At 41.6% G+C, this 22,775-nt stretch overlaps 2 protein-coding genes across 4 annotated transcripts; one reads left to right on the forward strand and one right to left on the reverse strand.

The window, feature by feature from the left end:
• Positions 1-1,081: 1,081 nt before the first annotated feature.
• On the reverse strand, positions 1,082-12,191 carry ccdc135 (coiled-coil domain containing 135). 3 transcript variants are annotated; one of them, XM_020456009.2, is made up of 18 exons: positions 12,081-12,191; positions 6,651-6,796; positions 6,241-6,415; positions 5,956-6,081; positions 5,645-5,839; positions 5,310-5,468; positions 4,978-5,196; positions 4,725-4,847; positions 4,465-4,537; positions 3,793-3,921; positions 3,428-3,556; positions 2,975-3,204; positions 2,586-2,801; positions 2,315-2,425; positions 2,070-2,180; positions 1,791-1,985; positions 1,445-1,584; positions 1,082-1,293 (listed from the first exon to the last, which is right to left on the reverse strand). In XM_020456009.2, exons 2-18 carry the CDS (start codon positions 6,794-6,796, stop codon positions 1,209-1,211), a joined length of 2,562 nt encoding a protein of 853 aa, XP_020311598.1. In that variant the 5' UTR covers positions 12,081-12,191; the 3' UTR covers positions 1,082-1,208. The 3 variants fall into 3 exon arrangements, with proteins under 3 accessions (XP_020311598.1, XP_020311595.1, XP_020311597.1); XM_020456006.2 differs by lacking the exon at positions 12,081-12,191 and adding an exon at positions 7,551-7,674; XM_020456008.2 differs by lacking the exon at positions 12,081-12,191 and adding an exon at positions 7,551-7,638 and having other exon boundaries at positions 6,651-6,806.
• lcat (lecithin-cholesterol acyltransferase) lies at positions 11,996-22,327 on the forward strand. Its single transcript, XM_020456010.2, has 6 exons — positions 11,996-12,400; positions 18,605-18,761; positions 19,008-19,123; positions 19,211-19,306; positions 19,446-19,670; positions 19,957-22,327. The coding sequence occupies exons 1-6, from the start codon at positions 12,250-12,252 to the stop codon at positions 20,577-20,579; spliced, it is 1,368 nt and encodes a 455-aa protein (XP_020311599.1). The 5' UTR covers positions 11,996-12,249; the 3' UTR covers positions 20,580-22,327.
• The last annotated feature ends 448 nt before the right edge of the window (positions 22,328-22,775 follow it).

Below are 22,775 nucleotides of genomic sequence, written 5' to 3' on the forward strand. Positions count from 1 at the left end.
ATATGCTATACTTCCATAATTCATTGATGACCTTAATACCGCTATGTATATCATTTTCAACGCCATTCTATCTGTCCCCCACTCCATTCCTGATAAGCAACATTCAATATTGAATATTGAACATTCAATATTTTCTTTCCTTTGACAACTACTCTGTTAATATGCTCCACCCATGTCATTCATGTCAAACCAGACCCCCAGGAACCTAAACCCTTGGGAGAGTAGCAGTGACCAAAGATTATGGCTATACTGACAAGGTACATGTCTCTCAACCCTAACAATGGGAGTCGTTGTCCATAAAGCGGCCCGGCTTGCTGAATAGCTCCCGCCTATCCTTTCTTTGGATTGGTGGATACATTTCATTATTCAAATTATGTTTTGAATATTCGATAAGGGTTGTTGTTGCCAACCACCTGTATTCAATGGAAAGAGATGCTATGCTACTAGCATCATGTCATGAATATGCATAGCCATCTCAAAATATAGTGTTCTTTTCTCAAAGTTACCGGGATGTCACGTGTCCTACTTATATCAGTACACCCGTAACAACTTAAACATTACGAAACTTCTATTCGATCAAATAAATCTCACATAGCAAATAAGCCATACATTTTTGTTGTAGACTGAAATTTGACACTCATTGACCTCCATTCAAAAAAGTCCTTGCTTTGTGGGCGAAACAACGAAAAGACGCCACCTGTTGGGCCTCGCTCTTCTTCTTCCTCTCTGTTGTTGATACAAGCTAGCTGGTAGCAGGCACCACCTCCTCACTCCAATAGGGGGTGTTCTGCCAAAAGCACACAGCGTGATCCAACTAGTGCCGCCTGCTGGAGAGGCAAGGTTTAGTTTACTTCTCCGATAGTGCAGTTCACAAGTTCACATCAAAACCATGACCAAAACAGCCTTGGTTGGCTTTTTCACTACGTGGGTGGGAAGATATTGTTGGATACCATTTTTTATTTAAATGTTCAAGATAGAGCCATGGCAAATTAACTCAATCCAGATGAACAAAAACATCCAGTCAATCGCGTTGTCAAGCTCAAACAAATAGTCATGATGAAAATTATTAAGAGCCAGAATATAACGAATATAAAACTAGTTTATTGCTTTGAGTGGTGGTATACCTAATCAAAACAGAGAAATTGAGGAATGTCAGATTATGGAGTGGGGGAAGGATGTGATTAGGGAGCTGTACGTGATCATGTTTATCACCACAGGTGATTGGCCAGTCTGGGGTCTCGTCTCAGTCTTTCATCCAGAGCCAGGTATTTCTGGGGGGCTTTGTCCTTATGCCTGAAACACAACCCAAGTCATCCTTCACAAATAATCTAACAAAATAACTATTGAAGTATGTAAATGTCTATACTAAAGCCCAGTCATATGAACTAATTTCTATACCGATCGTAAATCAAGGCTTTGAAACGTAAAACTTTTCAGTGCTTACCTGCTCAGACGCAGTTTGAGAATATGGATCCTGAACATGGCATCAGAGCAGTAGGCAAGGTATTCATCTTCATCCTCCTTGGTCATAGTGAGCTGGTTCTTCTGGTACCACTGCTGTTTCTGCTGAAGCTCCTGGGTCTCCTAAACATACAGTATGCATTACAATACATGAATAGAGAAACATGACAAAATATAGAGATATCCATCAAGATTAAACCATTATTTTTCTACCAGGAGTATTCCCAAACCTTGAACCTTTGCTTGTTTAGTTTATTTTAACATTACTGTACAGATATTCACAAAACTGTTTGTTCTTTTGATTCTACTTATCCTGTGCTTTGACATACCCTCTCAAAACGAGCCTGTATGAGGTTGGCCTTATCAATGAGCCGCTGCTTCAGGTCAGCCAGGCAGTCATTCCTCAGCTGTAGAGCAGCCTGTCTGGTCAGGTTCTCTGGGTCACCCAGCTGGGCCAGAAGAGGTGCTAAGAAGTCCAGCTCCTTCTCCTCCTGTCGGAGACGCTCCTCTTTGGCCGTCCGCTCCTGAACATAAGGTAGAGAGGAATTAGGTTAAGGAGGTTCCTGAGGGTCAGTCAGTCTTCTATGATAAGAGAGTGTGATGCTCACCAATGCCTCTCGGTGGCAGCGTGCTCTCTCATTTCTCGCTGTGTTGTAGATGGAGATGTGGAGCTCAATACTGCTCTCTTCTTGTTCCCTAACACCCAGTATCGCCCTCACCTAAGCAACAATACAAATGCATATTAGCAATACCAACTACATACCTTGTATTACTTTTCGAATTCTCTCATTTTAAGACGTACTGGAAAAGGTATATCAATTCATGCCAGAATACCCACACAATGCATGCATACCTCTTTTTCAGACTCCTTGACTCTGAGAGCAACGCGCTCCTCCTCCTTCATCATATGGACTAGCATTTCATACAGAAAGAGATTCTTACTGGGCTTCTCAAATGGATCTACCTGAAAGCACATACATAAAAACAATTGGAAAAACACCCTAGTTCACTCAAACCAATTAACAGAAGAATATGTTACCTCAAATTGATGGTGGCGCCAGTTGTAAATGAATCTGAATTGGTTGTTGTTTAGGTACTGTTTATTGTCCCTGGTGATGTCTGACCTGGAAAGTGGAGGCCATTTGAGGGGTGAAGGAGTGTGGGTTCTGGGAATCGCCTGAATCTCTGGGCTTTATGAAGTTTCTCCAAGCAGGAATAATCCGGTCGTCCTCCCGGTGGTATGTCACTTGGATCCTGTCCTCAGACACTAGAAAGATACGCTCTGCTACGTCCTCCCCGGCTGGCTTGGACCGGTCTCGATTGAATTGTTCCACCACCTTCTTCTCATAGACCATCGGAGATATCGTCAAAGATGTTCAAATGTTTAACCATATATTTTCCAGTGATGCAGACATGTGTATGACACATTATGGTGGTGTTAAATTTACCCAAATGGAGTTATGTTTGAATGGTAGTGCAACCAATTATTATCATGTAATGTAAGCAGTATTACCTGTAAAGGGCGTTGCCCCTGGTCAGGTGCCTCAGTATTACTGGGGCCGAACACTTTGATACGTTTGCCAAAAACGACATGACGATGGTACATAAAGTCTGGTCGATCCTCAAAGGTCTCTGTCATCTCAAAGGGCATCTCGACCCGTCTGGCCAGCCCGTCTGCTCGGGCATGGCTGTAGAAGTCCATCTGACGCTCCGTCTCCGGAGTCATAGTAATATACCTGTGGGCTTGACAGCAAAACACACATTTGTCATGTATGCACTCTTGTCACTTTTGTCTTTATGTTTAGATACATTATCTGATGTAAATGTTGTAACACGGTTAAGGCAGCTGTCATAAGCTGACACTAGCTGTTATGTCACGATTATGGCAGAGTCATGTAGCCCTTATGGGAGTGGGTTCAAGTTACAGTTACTGTTTTTCCACTTTGTCCAATTTTCTAACAGTTACATTTTAAAGCATAGCTCCGTCCAGGTCTGAAATGCTCATTAGTGACATTGCTAGTCTTCTTCAGTTCCCGTTCCTCTAGGTGGTCATGCCTGTGTTGGTACCACTCCTTCACAGTGCTGGGCTGGGTACCTACAGAAACACACCAGAGGGGGACAGGAGGGAACAGGAGTCAGTGTCTGAGGTAGGAGATAGATTAATCAGAGACAGACTCAAGTCAGAGTTCAGATACCAGAGAGAGGAGAGACATTATTGCTGATCATTTATCAGTGTGCTGGCTTTATCAGTCCACATTTAGGACTTTTACTGTAACACATATTAGGCAATCACAGCACCATGACTCAATATGTCAATAATATGCAACTCACAGTCGAGGTCTGAGTATGAGGTCAAGCGTGTCACAAGACCATCCGGGAGGAGGTAGGGTGCAAACTTTTCCAGCTTGGCCTTCCGATACTGGATAACTTTCATGCCCCCAGGGCAGCGTGTCTCCATGTCTGGACAAAGTCACAAAGGTCACTCAGGCCAGACAGATGGAGCATGTAACATTTGATAAGGATAGGAGACATGAGACTGGGTTAGGCTGGTTAATCCATGCCAGAAGGTCCAGTTAGTTATGTAAGATTATGAGGCTGAGTAAAGCGGAGGGCCAGTAGGTGGCACTCTTTCCTCTGGTCTAAAAAAATATCCCAATGCCCCAGGGCAGTGATTGGGGACACTGCCCTGTGTAGGGTGCCGTCTTTCGGATGGGACGTTAAACGGGTGTCCTGACTCTCGGAGGTCATCAAAGATCCCATTGCACTTATTGTAAGAGTAGGGGTGTTAACCCCGGTGTCCTGGCTAAAATTCCCAATCTGGCCCTCAAACCATCACAGTCACCTAATAATCCCCAGTTTACAAATGGCTCATTAATCCCCCCTCCTCTCCTCTGTAACTATTCCCCAGGTCGTTGCTGCAAATGAGAACGTCTTCTCAGTCAATTGACCTGATAAAATAATGGATCAAAAAATAAAATTAAAATAAAGCAATGAATGACTTACCTTGTTGAGAGATGTTGATTTGATTCACCCAGGATGGAGGCATTTCAAACACCTTGGGCTCATCCACTTCTTCCTTCAGAAAAACAACAAAGTACACATGCTCATAGTGAATCATAGCACAAATATACACCCATGCATGAACTTCACTATTTATTCCCACACGGTCAATGCCATAGAGGGTGTGCAGAATCAAGGGTAAAGTGCACCAGAGCAGAGTTGAGCAAGAGAGTGAGCGAGGGAGTGCGAGATTGGGATTGCACCTCTTCATCATCCTCTGCCTCCTGCTGTTTTTTCATGTCAGGGATGAGAAGCAGAGATTGGCCAGTTGTGCCATAGAGCAGATACTCCCACTTCACCGCATCCCCCAGGTCGAAATTCATCTCCTGCAAAAACATCCAGTCATTCCCCAATTTCAATAACACCTTGTCACTAACTCTGTGAGCAAGATATAATACATGTAGTACATGCATACAGTACAAATCACATTGTCACAGACAAGAGGGCATTACTAACCACACAGCCGAACCGGCAGTCCTGCATGTTGACCCAGTAGTTCTGATGGTTCCAGATGCTCTCTATGCCCAGGAAGCATTTGTTGGTGGTGGATAAACTCTTCCCTGTGAGTGGGTTAATGAAGAAGTTCTCTGGAACCTCCCGGTTGCCAGACAGAATGAGAACCCAGCAGTGGACCCGCAGGCCCAACAGGGGATCTGGGGGTAGGCGCTCTCGCTCCTTAGGCACATAACAGAGGGACAGTCACAGACATATACACTGTGCTCAAAAAAGGACAATACATTGACAATTCATTTTTTTCTCAGAGAGTGTTTCTGGAGTTGCCTCCATACCTCTTGAAGTCTCTCTGCCTCCTGCTGTTTCTTCAGGAGGATAGCCTGTGCATCAGCTTGTCTGCGTTCCTCCTGACGCTGCTCAAAGCCACTGCGAAGGTCCCGTGGTGGTTTCACTGAGTACTTCTTCACCTGCCGCTTCTGCTCAGTAGCCTTTCCCTGAAACACACAAACCCGCAGGAAAACCACAAGAGTGATGCAATTGTGCTATAAGGGACGGATGCAGTGAAATTACATACTGTAATTTGAACATGAAATGAAAGCAGATATACCAGTTCAGTGGTACTGGAGGGCAATGTACAGGCCGTGTAGCCAGGTTGCTATAGGTCACTCACCTTAACATGTGTAACCAGTAGGGGACATTCCTGGAGGGACTGGTTGAGGAGACACATTTCCTTCACAGCGTATCCACTAACACAGTAGGCATTGTAGCCTGCACCCAACAACAGGCTACACAGCAGAGTAGAGAAATCAAAGCAGGAGCCTCGCTGAGTCTGCATCAACCAGGTTGGAGAGTAGAGGTGTCTTGGCTAGAGATAAAGAACATTACTCCTTGCGTCTCTTATATACAAAAGTAAATGCACCAAATCTTCTATTAGTATTATATCATTTTTAGGACAAGCGAAAAGATGTCTCTCTCCCTTACCGGGTCAATGGGAGGATCCAGTGGCTCTAAAGACAAGAACTCTGACACAAAGCTTGCACATCCCTCCCAGCTGTACAGCTCCGGGTATGAGAGCAAGGTGGGCCTCAAGGTTGTACTGACAAATTTCTATTTTGGCCGTTAGAAAGATAAGAGTGACAAAAATGCCCATTCAAAGATGGGATGTTGGAGGAACATAGGAAGTATGGGTGTCAGTGTGCACAACAAACATGTCACAGAGAAAACAAAGTCAAAGGTGAGTGTAATTGTGAATGCTGTGGAGTTTACCTGGACTCCACACTCATTGAGTGGGCTCAGCAGAAGGGGTTTTCGGTCAGGGTAAAGGTGCACATACTGGCAGCAGAAGTTGTCGGCGATGGCAAGCAGCAGCTTTTCCTGTGGTGAGTTTTCTTTATAAGAGGTTGGGTATTGGGACAGGTCAACCTCCTGTGCCCGTTCTGGCCTGTTAGGATTGGATCTGAGCATGAGTGTTGATGCAGCTGTCTAAGCATGTAGTAGGGATGTGAATACAATAAGATTATGTATGTATGCGAGAGCACTCTACGTCATTGTGCAAGTAATCATGACATTGAACATAAACATCCTGTATGTTTATACTTTTTGGTAGAAAGCCATATGAATCAATAACCATGTGCCCTAGTTAAACATGACTAAAAGTGTAACAAAAGTAACCTCACAGTGAACACGGTGTTGGGGTTATTTGTATGTTGCAGAGGGTCTCCTCTAGTTTAAGCAGATCCTCGTTAACCTCATCCTGTCGATCCTCTTCAGCTTCCTCAATGGCAACCTCTTTGTCAGATTCCACTTTAGGCAATACCTCCATCTAGAAACAGCTATTTATTTAGGCATATCAATAACTAACATTCACATTTTCTAATAACTAATATAGTGGGTTATTTATGGGTGCGTTCGTAAATAAATGTTGGCTATCTAATCCGATTTCAGAGCACTCGTTTGAGTGTGCCGGGCGCAGAATAATTGATGAATTTACGAGCATGCAACGGCCGTTGAATATGACAGGTGTCCGTAAAGGTTGGCAAAAACAATTAATTAAATTGTTGCTAGCAGCAGCTACAGTCACTAACGCTCTAGATAACATTAAAAATAAAACGTCAGGGAGTTATGAACGCTCGGATCAACCCTACTCCTCGGTCCGGTGTGCGCTCCGAGAGCGAAACGCTCTGAATATACGAACGGCCCAGAGCGGACTCTGACACACTGGAGGCAATTCACGAACGGCCCAGAGCACACTCTGACACACTGGGGGAAATTTATGAACGGACAATCTGAAAACGCTCAATATTTACGAACGGCCCAGAACGGACTCTGACACACTGGAGGCAATTTACGAACGCACCCTATTTTGACGCTTAGTTGACGTCAACATCCATGTGAGCTAACGAGAGCTAGCTTGCAAAACTAGCAGCGTTTAACGTTAGCTACCAAACAGGTGACAGACATCCGCAATCCAGAGAATAACACATTTCCAAACTTCTATGTAGAAATATTGTACATAGCAACTATTACAAGATTAAACAGTTTATTGAGAACGATAAACGTTTCTTTATGCCGGTTACCTTGGATTAGACAAGATGTTTGTTGTCGTATGTCTGTCGTTTACCATCTCCATAGTAACGGAAATTGTTTGACGTGTTCAATTCTGGAGTCCTACCCACGATTTCGCGCAGCTAGAGATGTAATTCCCGGAATCATGGTCGATTAAATAAAGTAGCCAAACATTTAATGAACTATATTTGTTAATGATATTATTAATAGGAAATGTGGAGTTATGTCACAAGTGCAGCTAACAAAAATATATGGAAATGTGTGCTCTATCCAAAATTAAACCAACTGATTTAAGCATTAGACTACTGCAAAAATGGAGGAGAAAAGTGGAAAGGGAGAAGGTAGGAAATGTTTGTCTGCTCTTTATTAAATACCAAAATTGGGTAAACAAATTAATAAAAATCGTCATAAATAGAAAAATATAGCCTATCAGTTATATGGTTTATAAATGTATATTTATACCTACGTCATTGATCTAGATCGATTTACAGGAGGGCAATGACAGATTTTTCACCTAGTTGGCTCGGGAATTAATCCCAATCCCCTGTCCCCGCAGGGGGCCTTTTGCCTCTTGGTAGGCTGTCATTGTACATACGAATTTGTTCTTAATTCACTTGCCTAGTTAAATAAAGTTTCAATAAAAAATGTGGGACTGTAACTGTGCTGCTGGCAACATTTTAATAAAAAATGTTGCCAATGTTTACCTTCTGACACCGGTCACATTCAACAGGTGCTGCTCATGTATCGGCTGCAGATACGCAAAACAACGCTTGATTTAAAACGTAATTTTTTAAATGAATTATTACAAAAAATTGCCGCCAACAGAATGTTACACTATATATACAAAAGTATGTGGACACCCCTTCAAATTAGTGGATCTGGCTATTTCAGCCACACCCGTTGCTAACAGGTGTATACAATCGAGCACACAGCCATGCAATCACCATAGACAAACATTGTCAGTAGAATGGCCTTACTGAAGAGCTCAGTGACTTTCAATGTGGCACTGTCATAGGATGCCACCTTTCCAACAAGTCAGTTTGTCAAATTTCTGCCCTGCTAGAGCTTCCCCGGTCAACTGTAAGTGCTGTTATTGTGAAGTGGAAACGTCTAGGAGCAACAATGGCACAGCCACGAAGTGGTAGGCCACACAAGCTCACAGAACAAGTGCTGAAGCGCATGGCGCGTAAAAATTGTCTGTCCTAAGTTGTAACACTCACTAACGAGTTCCAAACTGCGTCTTACAGCCTTATTCTAAAATGTATCAAACTGTTTTTCCCCGCATCAATCTACACACAATATCCCATAATGTCAATGCAAAAGCAGGTTTCTAGAAAAAAAATTTTTAAACGGAAATATTATATTTACATAAGTATTCAGACCATTTAACCCAGTACTTTGTTGAAGCATCTTGTAACATAGACGCTGGGAGTCGGAACCAAGTACAGGTGGTGAGTTTAATAATAAACGGAACATGAAACAAAACAAGACACACGAGAAGCGTACAGACATGAAACACAGAGTCAATCCTGCCTGGGGAATGGAACTAAGGGAGTGACAGATATAGGGGAGGTAATTAGTGAAGTGATGGAGTTCAAGTGTGCCTAATGATGAAGCACAGGTGCACGTAATGATGAATGCCAGGACGAGTGGTGAGTAAACCGGCGACGTCGAACACCGGAGGGGAGGAGCAGGAGTAGACGTGACACACCTTTAGCAGCGATTACAGCCTCGAGGCTTCTTGGGTATGACGCTTCAAGCTTGGCGCACCTGTATTTGGGGAGTTCATCCCATTCTTCTCTGCAGATCCTTCAAGCTCTGTCAGGTTGGGTGGGGAGCGTCACTGCACAGCTATTCTCAGGTCTCTCCAGAGATGTTCGATTGGGTTCAAGTCCAGGCTCTTGCTGGGCCACTCAAGGACATTGAGTCTTGTCCCGAAGCCACTCCTGCGTTGTCCTGTTGAAAGGTCAACCTTCGCCCCAGTCTGAGGTCCTGAGCCCTCTGGATTAGGTTTTCATCAAGGATCTTCTCAGTACTTTGTTCCGTTCATCTTTCCCTCGATCCTGACTAATCTCCCAGTCCCTGCCGCTGAAAAACATCCCCACAGCATGATGCTGCCACCACTATGCTAAACATGGTGCTTGGCATTCAGGCCAAAGAGTTCAATCTTGGTTTCGTCAGACCAGAGAATCCTAATTCTCATGGTCTGAGAGTCCTTTAGGTGCCTTTTGGCAAACTCCAAATGGACTGACGTGCCTTTTACTGAAGAGTGGTTCCGTCTGGCCACTCTAACAAAAGGCCTAATTGGTGGAGTGCTGCAGAGATGGTTGTCCTTGTGGAAGGTTGCCCCATCTCCAAAGAGGAACACTGGAGCTCTGTCAGAGTGACCATCGGGTTCTTGGTCATCTCCCTGATGAAGGCCCTTCTCCCCCGTTTGCTCAGTTTGGCTGGGCGGCCAGCTCTAGGGAGAGTCTTGGTTGTTCCAAACTTCTTCCATTTAAAAATGATGGAGGCCACTGTGTTCTTGGGGAACTTCAATGCTGCAGACATTTTTTGATACCTTTCCCCAGATCTGTGCCTTGACACGATCCTATCTCGGAGCTCTACAAACAATTTCTTCAACCTCATGGCTTGGTTTTTGCTCTGTCAACTGTGGAACCTTATATAGACAGGTGGGTGCCTTTCCAAATAATGTCCAATCAATTGAATGTACCACTGGTGGACTCCAATCAAGTTGCAGAAACATCTCAAGGATGATCAATAGAAACAGGGTCTGAATGATGGGGTATTGTGTGTAGATTGATGAGGGAAAAAAGTTATTTAATCAATTTTAGAATAAGGCTGTAACGTAACAAAATTTGGAAAAAGTCAAGGGCTCTGAATACATCCCGAATGCACTGTAAATCTTACCAAATGTTGCTTTTTTTCTGTCAGAAAATAGACATTTCCCTTTAGATGGTGGCGTTTTCCCACAAATTACCCAATGTGTTTAAGTACTATCTATCCAGATGTAATGTACATTAAATAACTCTATTCTTGCTATGGAACTACTGTGAAAAAAATGCAATGTATGTAAAAATGTGTGTAGGATGTACATGTAACAAAAAAAAATTCTGGGGGGTGGCACAATTTTTTTCCAAAATGAATAAAAAATAAAAATGATGCTGACATCTAAAATGTAATTTCCCAGCCAGAAATGAGGCCATTAACATATTGTTCCATATTACCAGGCCGGTGTGCTATTTAACAATACTCATTGTCAATTGATTAAGCATCGTGGTTAGAAATAAATAGGCTTGAGGGTTTCCCATCTGCATTTACCCTATTAGGCTAATCATTAGCTAGATAAGAACTCTGAAGTCTAAACCTTAGGCTATCTTGTTGCTAGTTAGCAACATATTGATTACTTGAATGTCCTACCAAAAATAACGTTCCACTGGCCCTCAGCCAACCAAGGATCATATACTGTGAATATATTTTAGGCCTGTTACAGCGGACCCTTGTTACATTTAGCCCTGGTCTTCCATATGCATTCAACGCCATTGGCGAGCGAATAAACCATGCTGCTGCTGAAAACTCAGGCTCTAAAATTGTGCATTTTAGCCAACTAATTTATTGGATTTAAGAAATAAGTGTAGCCTAGTAACACTAGAAAGCTCAGTGATCCTCCTCTTTTAACAGTGGCATTCAAAACTGTTTTAAAAAGTGTGTTTTCCTGCGACTGCATTAAGAATTTACAATGACGACTGGGTATGCATATTTCTCGCCCTGTGCGGCACTCGCAATTTGAATGCGCCTCGAGATTAATATTATTTTCTCGGATTGAATGCGACAGGCGGAACAATTGAATAGTTAAACTATTCCACCATGGAGTTGTCTAATTGTAATGTTGTTTACTCGTTTTTTTGACTGTGGAAAATGTTCATGTGGACAATAACTTTTCATTAGATAATTCAAATAATCAAAGCAGATTCCGGATCTCAGCTCAGCCTACATGGCTATCATTTAGGTACCGGGTCTCAGACCCAGGGGGACCCGTCCCAATTTAACCTCTGTGTGTAGGTTATAATAAGGGCTAATTGTAGACGTAGCCTCTATAAAAATGCATTGGCTATATCAACAGGCCTATATTTTATATAACATTGTAAAAAGCCAAAACATGTATTGCATGATAATCAAAATATGATATTCAGCAAATCAGCTAACTTTTTTTTCTTCTAAATGTTTTTTTTGTTGTATAATCAATAGAAATCTCTAAATGCCGGACTGTAATGAATAATTTACCTTGGGACCATAGCGCAAACAGCCTTGACGGAATGGGACTTGTACAACAATCAATAGGGCAATGGGTATGTGGTAGGCTACACGTTGTGTTTGTCCTTCTCTCTGTGTGTGTGTGTGTGTGTGTGTGCTTAAATTTCCATATAAATTCAGTTAAACTATAACCCGTCGGCCTTTTACGTTTACTACACGGTAGAAGCACACAGCTGCTCTTATAGAAGAACAGATACGCATCATGTTGATGTTGTTTATAACGTTACCTGATTTGAGATGCGCTTTGAAAGTGCAGTCCAACGATGGTCGAGTAACTGACCTCACATTTTCCCTCTGATTTCGCGCCCCACCTCTTTCACACACAGCATTAATAGGCCAGTTCTCCTCCTCCTGACCTAGTGAGAGACAAGACAACACTGTCAAGATTTGGACAGAATGGGATATGCGCACTGCTGTACCGTGCTCCTTATAGTATTCATTGCGCTACAGCAATCTGCTGGATTTTGGCTCTTCGATGTGGTATTCCCACCAAGTGCCAAACCGCAAAACAAAGTGGCAGACAATAGCACTCCGCCGGTTCTTATAGGTAAGCGTTTTTATTTCTGGATTAGTTTGCTGTGATGTGATTGCACCGTGTTATTTATCATGGAATTCGATGTATGTTTTATGTGATTGTAATATCAGTTGGCTTTCTTGCATACTGAAAGTCCAAAATGTATTTCACAAGACAGGTCGATTTTCTGTCTGGAACTTGAAGCCAGCTCCAGGCCGTTTTCTATGGTATCTGCAGGTGTTGGTATGAATGCTAAGTGAATCATATGGTCCTAGGCCAGGGATATATATATTTGATTCCTAATAACATTGGCTGATTCAGTAATAACTGTCACAAGGCTGTAGTCTCTTGTGGACAAATGGGTGTCCGAGATTACAAAGGTTGGAGGCTCAATAGGCTCTAATTACCTCCTGTGAATGCGCACTCTTCAAAATTTCCACTCAATGTTGTTGCTGCTAGCACTTGCCCCCAATAAGTGTAACATCTGGGTTAACTTGATTTACTTTACAATAACAGATCAGATATAGGCCAGCCTCACTGACTGAAGTCTACCATACGGGTGTCATTCCACATTATAATACAAAAATAACTTGTAATGTATGTGCACGTTATCGATGATGACAACCTGAACCTCCTTGCCACCCAAGTGAGAGAATAAACCCACAAGTACACCACAGAGTACATGTAATATCTGCATAAGTACAATGTAATTACTAGGTGTTACACAGGATATAGCTTGTGTATCGTGAGGGGTACTTACTTGTAATTATTGTGTACTTATATAGTAAATGACTTATCCTGACAATCTGGTCCTTATTTGAAGGCTTCCGAGAGCGCCATCCAAGTGGGAGGTTAAACACACTAGTACCCACAGAGTACATGTAATATCTGCATAAGTAAAATGTCATTACTAGGTGTAATACAGAATATAGATAGTTAAAATGAAGTGTAACTTCTTGAGGGTTACTTACTTGTAATGAATGTGTACTTTTATATAGTAAATTACTTATCCTGACAACCTGGCCCTTATTTCAAGGCTTCTGGAAGCACCATCCAAGTGGGAGGTTAAACACACTAGTACACAACAGAGTACATGTAGTATCTACACAAGTACAATGTAATTACTAGGTGTTAGCTAGTTAAAATGAAGTGTATCTTGAGGGGCACTACCTTGTAATTATTGTATACCTACAAAGCTCGTTACCCAATTGGACAATCTAATTGTCAGCTTCTGAGAGCACCATCCAAGTGAGAAAATAAACACACTAGTACTAAACAGAGTATCTGTAATAGCTGCATAAGGACACGGTTGTTGCTAGTTACACTGCAAAATTACTGCAGTACAAAAACATTTTTGGGGGGGATGCAGTATTTACAGAATGCTGGAGTTATACTGCACTCTAACTGCAATCTATTTTCGTAAGGGAAGTGAAATGTAACTTTATAGTTACCCATGAGCAATTTCTATATAATTACTTATTACTCATTACTAAATGAAAATGCCTACAAACAAAAGATGAGCTTCTACTTTAGTCAACTTTATTGCAAAAAGACATTACATTTCATACAAATAATAACTTGTTGTATTGTTTGTTTAATCTAATTAGTCAAATTATTAATCTAAGATATACAGACCTACTCAATAACATAAAAATAACTATTCTAGTGGTGACTCAAATCTGTAGCCTATATAATGGTGAGTAACCTAGATAGCTAGCTAATACAAAAATGGGATTGTCTTTTTATACCCTTTTTAACATTACAAGTAACAATGGAAATTGACAACTCTGTCTCTGACTCTGTGTTGATCCGTTTATTTCTTGTCAACATTTTCCGATCCTGGAGTCTGAGATCTTGTGGGAATCAGTGGTAGAGAAGAATCATGTATAACAACTTAGCATAGGCACTATATATTACCCCTATTTCTCATCATCATGATTCCTAGGCATGTAGCCAGCTAAGCTTAGCTAGTTGTTGTGTTATCCAGCTAGCAATAATAGTGCTTGTGTTGACACAAGTAGCTAACTAGCTAGATGATGTTAACATGCTGGGTGTCTCACGTAATACAGTGCATTCGGAAAGTATTCAGACCCCTTGACTTTTTCCACATTTTGTTACGTTACAGTCCTATTCTAAAATGGGTTAAATAAAACATTTTCCTCACCACCTATGGTAGTCCACCTGTGGTAAATTCAATTGATTGGACATGATTTGTAGAGGCACACACCTGTCTATATAAGGTCCCACAGTTGACAGTGCATGAATTGTCCATAGAGCTCCAAGACAGGTATGTGTCGAGGCACAGATTTGGGGAAGGGTACCAAAACATTTCTGCAGCATTGAAGGTCCTCAAGAACACAGTGGCCTCCATCATTCTGAAATGGAAGAAGTTTGGAACCCCCAAGACACATCATAGAGCTCGCCGCCCAGCCAAACTGAGCAATCAGGGGAGAAGGGCCTTGGTCAGGGAGGTGACCAAGAACACGATGGTCACTCTGACAGACCTCCAGAGTTCCTCTTTTTAAGATGGGAGAAACTTCCAGAAGGACAACCATCTCTGCAGCATTCCACCAATCAGGCCTTTATTATAGAGTGGCCAGACAGAATCCACTCCTTTGTAAAAGGCACATGACAACCTGCGTGGCTTCGAGAAAAGTCTCTGAATGTCCTTGAGTGGCCCAGTCATAGCCCGGACTTGAACCCTGTTGAACATCTCTAGAGAGACCTGAAGAAGCCAAGAAGCCTCGAGGCTGTAATCACTGCCAAAGGTGCTTCAACAAAGTACTGAGTAAAGGGTCTGAATACTTATCTAAATGTGATATTTCAGTTTGTTATATACATGTGCAAAAATGCATATTTTTGGGGGGTTCGTCATTATGAGGCCATTATTTAATAAATTTTAGAATAAGGCTGTAACATAATAAAATGTGGAAAAGGTCAAGTGGTCTGAATACTTTATGAAAGGACTGTACCCTTGGGGTACGGATATCTTGAGAACAAGGTTCAGGGAAGATAAGACCATTGAGCCTAGCTAACGTTAGGTAGTGAGTAGAAACCATAGGCCACTTTTTGCCAGCTTTAGGTAGCTAGTTAGCTAGTCAAGGTTAGAAAACTAGCTAGCTAGCTAAAGTGCTAGCTAATTTTAAAAATGCTAGCTAACTGCCTATGCTAAATTGTCCCGCAGAATTAATGTATCCAAAAATTGTATGGGAAACTTACTTTCTCTTTCCTGTGTTGATGATTTTGGCCTACAACACTTTGTTTCGTTCACTGAAATCTTTAATGTCTGGATTTTGCACACTGAGCGTGTACTCCAGGGGTTGACAAACTTTTCCACTCAGGCCCCCCTTCCAGCATTTGGGGAAAAAAATCTAGCTAAAAAACTTTAGCTGACAATTTATAAATAGCTCTCTAACATATATTTAACTAGAACAAATTCTTATTTTCAATGGCAGCCTAGGAACAGTGGATTAACTGCCTTGTTTATGAGCAGAACGACAGATTTTTACCTAGTCAGTTTGAGGATTTGATCTTGCAACCTTCCAGTTAGTAGTCCAACACTCTAACCACTAGGCTACCTTGCCGCCCCAAATGCATTGACCAATTTCGAAAATGCACCTTGTGCATTCTACTATTACAACTTTCAAGAGTAAGTTGAAAGCTGGACTGAGTGCCTTAAATATATACAGTACCAGTCAAAAGTTTGGACACACCTACTCATTCTCGGGTTTTTCTTTATTTTTACTATGTTCTACAATGTAGAATAATAGTGAAGACATCAAAACTGTGGAATAACACATTTAGAATCATGTAGTATCCAAAAAAGTGTTAAACAAATCAAAATATATTTTATATTTGAAATGTTTCAAAGTAGCCACCCTTTCCCTTGATGACAGCTTTGCACAATCTTAGGAATTCTCTCAACCAGCTCCATGAAGTAGTCACCTGGAATGCATTTACATTAACAGGTATGCCTTGTTAAAAGTTAATTTGTGGAATTTCTTATCTTCTTAATGTGTTTGAGCCAATCAGTTGTGTTGTGCTTCTACACCTGCATTGCTTGCTGTTTGGGGTTTTAGGCTGGGTTTCTGTACAGCACTTTGAGATATCAGCTGATGTACGAAGGGCTATATAAATAAATTTGATTTGATTTGATTTGATTTGTTACAAGTTAGGGGTGGTATACAGAAGATAGCCCTATTTGGTAAAAGACCAAGTCCATATTATTATTAGGCCTCCCGGGTGGCGCAGTGGTTAAGGGCGTGGATTCTGTCTGCCATCAGAGAATCTGGGTTCGCACCCAGGCTCTGTCGTAACCGTCCGCGACCGGTAGGGAAGTCCTTGTCTCATTGCGCACCAGTGATTCCTGTGGCGGGCCGGGTGCAGTGTACGCTAACCAAGGTTGCCAGGTGCACAGTGTTTCCTCCGACACATTGGTACGGCTGGCTTCCGGGTTGGATGTGCGCTGTGTTAAGAAGCAGTGCGGCTTGGTTGGGTTGTGTATCGTAGGACGCATGACTTTCAACCGTTGTCTCTCCCGAGCCCGTACGGGAGTTGTAGCGATGAGACAAGATCGTAGCTACTAAAAAACAATTGGATATTATGGCAAGAACTTATCCTCTGCAGCAGAGGTAACTCTACGCCTTCCTTTCCTCTAGCGATCCTCGTTTCATCATTGCACTTGATGGTTTTTGCGACTTGAACTTTTCCATATTGACTGAGCTTTATGACTGTTGTTTCTCTTTGCTTATTTGAGCTGTTCTTGAGCGGATGATCTACGCATGTGTGGTTCCCACCGTGAAGCATGGAGGAGGAGGTGTGATGGTGCTTTGCTGGTGACACTGTCTGTGATTTATTTAGAAATCAAGGCACACTTAACCAGCATGGCTACCACAGCATTCTGCGGCAATACGCCATCCCATCTGGTTTGCGCTGCATCAGATGAACTGGCCTTCAAAATCACCTGACCTCAACCCAATTGAGATGGTTTGGGATGAGTTGGAATGCAGAGTGAAGGAAAAAGCAGCCAACAAGTGCTCAGCATATGTGGGAACTCCTTCAAGACTTTTGGAAAAGCATTCCGGGTGCAGCTGGTTGGGAGAATGCCAAGTGTGCAAAGCTGTCATCAAGGCAAAGGGTGGCTACTTTGAAGAATCTCAAATCTGAAATATATTTCAATTTTTTTATATATTTTTTGCTTACTACATGATTCCATATGTGTTATTTCATAGTTTTGATATCTTCACTCTTATTCTCCAATGTAGAAATGTAGAAATGTAGAAATGGACACCGCACCCGCCCTGCCGACTCCTTTTTTATTTTATGTGAACTGTTTGTAAACCTGTTTTTGTCATTGGTGTCACGCCCTGACCTTAGTTATCTATGTTTCATGTATTATTTTGGTCAGGTCAGGGTGTGACGAGGGTGGGTATGTGTGTTTTTGTCCTGTCTAGGGTTTTTGTATATCTATGGGTTTTATGTATGTCTAGGTAATGTAGGTCTATGGTGGCCTGAATTGGTTCCCAATCAAAGGCAGCTGTTTATCATTGTCTCTGATTGGGGATCCTATTTAGGTTGCCATTTTCCATTTTTGTTTTGTGGGTTATTGTCTATGTGTAGTTGCATGTCAGCACTAGGTCGATATAGCGTCACGGTTGTTTAGTTGTCTAGCTTTATTTAAAGAAGAATGTATTCATATCACGCTGCGCCTTGGTCTCCTCTATACGATGAACGTGACAATTGGGCCAGGGCATCAGACTCCAGCTCTTTATTGCAAAATTGTGTCAATGAATTTGTCAGTGTTCAATTGGTTTACACTTATCACGTGGTTTGTGCAGGCTGAAATATGGTGCGTTGGGATGCTATTTGAAACTTTAACATTTGTAACAAACATAATCAATTATTTGTTGTTACAGCCCTGTAATTAGACTCCAATTACCACATGTTGTTATTAATGTTACTATTATTACAATTAATTAGCCTTAAATGAAGTGTAATCATTCTTTTTATTGGTCAATGTCTTGTCTGTTTGATGGGACAAATCACATTGACAGTTGTGAAACAAGGGAAAACACAAATCTCTACGTTGACTTGTCATCCTTTTCTTCATCTACCCTTGTTGTATCCTCTTTTTAAACGACTTTATTGTAAACTGTGATGATTGTCTCTACATTGTTCTAAACTTGCCTCCTTGCTCATCTGGCTTCTAAGTTCTAAAATTTTTCCACTTTTGACCAGTACCTGGGAACCTAGGAAACCAGCTTGAGGCCAAGATTGACAAGCCAAGCCTTGTGCATTGGATGTGCTACAAAAAGACAGATGACTTTTTCACACTTTGGATTGACCTGAATATGTTTATGCCAATTGGGCTTGACTGTTGGATCGATAATATAAGGTGAGGGGGAGAATGAATCTGATGTCAAAGTAATTCTGTTTATCTTATAAATTCAATCATTTCAATTAGCAAATTTGCTAATTGTTCTTTGCTGTATTAATAAATAATGCACTGTAATAGAAGAGAGAAGCATACAACCGCAACTCTATCTTCACAAGTTTGATTTTGAGTGTGAGGCATTTTAGTGGTTGGGATCATTTCCTTATGCAATAACATCCTGTACATACTGAATATTTCCTGCTACAGAATTGTATACAATAGGACAACTCGCAAGACCTCCAATTCTGCAGGGGTGACTGTGAGAGTGCCTGGTTTTGGACAGACCTATTCTGTTGAGTTCTTGGACACAAACAAGTTGTCAGGTGAGAACAACCATAATGAGGACATTGTTCCTATAATTGTTTTCTTTTTGATGATGATGTCATTAAATGAAACCTGTCCTTTTCCAGGATATTTTCACACTATGGTTACACATTTGGTCAACATGGGATATGTCCGTAATGAGACTGTCCGAGCAGCACCATACGACTGGAGGGTAGCTCCAAGTAAGTGACATCATTGGACACACACACACACACACCATCCAACTGACAATAACATTCCTGTAAAACAAAAGTACAACTCATTCATTGTTTATGCATACATGCTTTCTCATTATGTGGCCTATTTGTCTCTCCTTATCAGACGAGCAGGAGGAATACTTTGCACGACTGAAGAAGCTGATTGAGGATATGTACGAGCAGTATCAACAACCACTTTACCTCTTGGGACACAGCATGGGAAGCAATTATGTCCTCTACTTCTTATATCAGCAGACCCAGACTTGGAAAGACCAATACATCAAAGGCTTCATTTCACTTGGAGCACCCTGGGGTGGGGCAGTCAAGCCTATTCGAGTGCTAGCATCAGGTACTATATGTCAAAGTCTGGTGGACAGATTGAAACAACCTTACCTATAGTAGAAACATAACCTAAAAAAATCCTGATAACCGTGTGGAAGTAGTTTTTACTGTCCTGTAAATCACATTGACAGTAATCGGTACATATTGCAAAATCATTTTACTAGTGATGATGCCCACATCTTCATTTTCCTGAAAGGGTGGTAGGACTGTTTTGTCTGGATTACTTTGGCGAGTCACACATTGATGAAAGATTGCCAAGAGAAAATAATTTACGATAACAATTGTTTCTGCAGGTGAAAATGATGGCATCCCAATGGTATCCAACATCAAGATCCGGGAGGAGCAACGCATGACCACAACAAATCCCTGGATGCTTCCATTTGAAGAGGCATGGCCTGCAGACCACACCTTCATCTCCACACCCTCATTCAACTATACCCACCAGGACTACCAGCGCTTCTTCAAAGACATCGACTTTGAGGATGGCTGGTTCATGTGGGAAGACACCAGAAACCTGACAGCTGGTCTGCCCCCTCCTGGTGTAGAGGTATACTGCTTCTATGGTGTGGGGCTGCCCACACCGGTTACCTATATTTATGATGACCAGTTCCCAAATGTAGACCCTATAGACTATGTGTATGCTGATGGGGATGATACAGTGGACAGTCTTAGCATGAGTTTATGTAAGCGTTGGATAGGAAAGCAAGCACAGCCTGTCTATGTCAAGGAGTTCAGGGCCATGCCCCACTTGGAAATAGTATTCAATAGCAAGGTGCTCAACGTGGTCCAGAGTATCCTGGAAGGAAGATATGAGGAAGAGGATTCTACATTCCATGAGACTGATGAACGTCCCATTGACTCTGCAGTCATGCAAGATCAAGTCCAGCTGGACAAGGCTCCCAAATCTACACTGTAAGCTTTTGGGGAGAAAATAATTCACTCTCCCAATGTACATACGATTACTGATGTAGTAGCTACTGAGTTGGACTTACACACTGAGTGTACAAAACATTAAGAACACCTGCTCTTTTCATGCCGTAGACTGAACAGGGGAACCTGGGTGAAAGCTATGATCCCTTATTGATGTCACTTGTTAAATCCACTTCAATCAGTGTAGATGAAGGTGAGGGTTAATTAAAGAAGGATTTTTAAGCCTTGAGACATGGATTGTGTATGTGTGCAACTCAATATTAGGTGTTCCTAATGTTTGGTATACTCAGTGTATATGTACACACATCCTAACTAGTATTACTAATGAGATGCCTCGTGTTTCATTATGCTTATCTTTTCCTCTTAGCATGATAGGAAATCAAAAAATAAACATGTATTTGGTCAGTGTACGTTTCCTTATATTGATTTTCGAGTCAAAACAGAGTGGAAAAACAAAACGGCTAAAAACATTTTTGAATAAAAACATTTTAAAAATCATAAATCGACTTGTTTTCCCATCTATTGTGTCAAAATTGGACATGGAATAATGGCAAACAAATAACAACAAATTGTATTAAATGTTATTTTCATACACGGAAGTACACACCCCCTCAGAGTATTCACAGGGTTGGGGTGGGGTTTAACAGCCTATGTTGGCAGCTAAAAGAAAGGATTAGACTGAAATAGAAAATAATAATGTTAGCTAACATGCAGAACTTATTATGAAGATCGCATGCCAATAGCACAAACTTAATAACAACTGTACAAAGTTGGCTTGGACTAGCTGGCTAGCTAGCACTAGCCCTACCTGGTTACTGGATATAGTCATGCTAGATAGTAGTAGCTAGTGGAAGTAAGTTGGTCCCTTCACTTGCAACAAGATGACGCTGCCCAGTTAGAGCTAACTGCTGCAGAAATGTCAGACTCCAATACTTAGCTAGCTCTTCTGTTGGCTAATAGTCAAACACTAAGTAATGATGAACAGCAGTTACTGTAAATGGATACCTTATCTGGCACGTTGCATAGCTATTGCTGAATGGGCAAATAGTTAAAGTTCTAAAGGGAAAATAAACATAAATATGGGTTGTATTTACAATGGTGTTTGTTCTTCACGGATTGCCCTTTTCTTGTGGCTACAGGTCACAAATCTTGCTGTTGTGATGGCACACTGTGGTACTTCACCCAGTAGATATGGGAGTTTATCAAAATTGGATGTGTGTAATCTGAGTGAAATATGTGTCTCTAATATGGTCATGCATTTGGCAGGAGGTTAGGAAGTGCAGCTCAGTTTCCACCTCATTTTGTGGGCAGTGTGCACATAGCCTGTCTGCTCTTGAGAGCCAGGTCAGACTACCGCGGCCTTTCTCAATAGCAAGGCTATGCTCACTGAGTCTGTACATAGTCAAAGCTTTCCTTAAGTTTAGGTCAGTCACAGCGGTCAGGTATTCTGCCACTGTGTCCTCTCTGTTAAGGCCAAATAGCATTATAGTTTGCTCTGTTTTTTGGTTAATTCTCAAGTTTGCTTCAAGTGTGTTTTTTTACTAAAAGTTGACAGATGGCACTTGTATGGAGGAATGTGGGTGGCGGGAGAGAGTGGATACATGTTTGTTTTTAAGAAACTCCCTCTCCCCTTACATCCCCTCCTTCTCTTGATGAGTAATAAAAGTAAATGTAATTGCTGCATTTTACCTGTGATCCAAAATCGAATAAAATTGAAGACAAAATGAGATTTCATATTGCGTTGTCTTTACACATCTATTCCCTACTTGCCAAATGCAGTCCCCATCCACTTCAGATAGCATTTTCTGTTTTAGCTCTGTTTAAGGTCAAGCACTTTGGATGAAATGTCAAAAATGTGACAGACTGTATTATCATGCTTATGTATGTGTTGGTCCTGTATGTACAATAAGGTCTCCAATATTCTTAAATCTGACAAATATTCCCATTAGTTCTCTCTGCTATAAAATAAAGATGCCACAGATATATGTTAAATACTCAAGCACTGGCTCATTGGAAGAAACATACATTTTATTTGTATTCAGTCAGGGTCTCAATTTACTGTTGAGAGGTCGAACAGTAGAATAGACAAGGTGCAATTTCACAAGCTGGTTGCGCATCAGCACTTTCTCTAGTTATGTCAGTCACTGACACACTTAATTAGCCCATGTCAGCTAACGTTTTT

This window comes from Oncorhynchus kisutch, linkage group LG22, assembly GCF_002021735.2.
Source record: "Oncorhynchus kisutch isolate 150728-3 linkage group LG22, Okis_V2, whole genome shotgun sequence".
Taxonomy (NCBI): domain Eukaryota; kingdom Metazoa; phylum Chordata; class Actinopteri; order Salmoniformes; family Salmonidae; genus Oncorhynchus; species Oncorhynchus kisutch.

Bases quoted from the DNA above. Each gene is read 5' to 3' on its own strand.
- ccdc135 (XM_020456009.2), bottom strand. From the start codon at position 6,796: ATGGAGGTATTGCCTAAAGTGGAATCTGACAAAGAGGTTGCCATTGAG. The intron at 2,802-2,974 runs GTAATACTGCTT...GTCTATGAGAAG, and splicing joins AGGGGCAACGCCCTTTACAG to AAGGTGGTGGAACAATTCAA. The intron at 2,426-2,585 runs GTCAGACATCAC...ATGTGCTTTCAG, and splicing joins AAATGGCCTCCACTTTCCAG to GTAGATCCATTTGAGAAGCC.
- lcat (XM_020456010.2), top strand. From the start codon at position 12,250: ATGGGATATGCGCACTGCTGTACCGTGCTCCTTATAGTATTCATTGCG. The intron at 18,762-19,007 runs GTGAGGGGGAGA...TTCCTGCTACAG, and splicing joins TGTTGGATCGATAATATAAG to AATTGTATACAATAGGACAA. The intron at 19,671-19,956 runs GTACTATATGTC...TTGTTTCTGCAG, and splicing joins TATTCGAGTGCTAGCATCAG to GTGAAAATGATGGCATCCCA.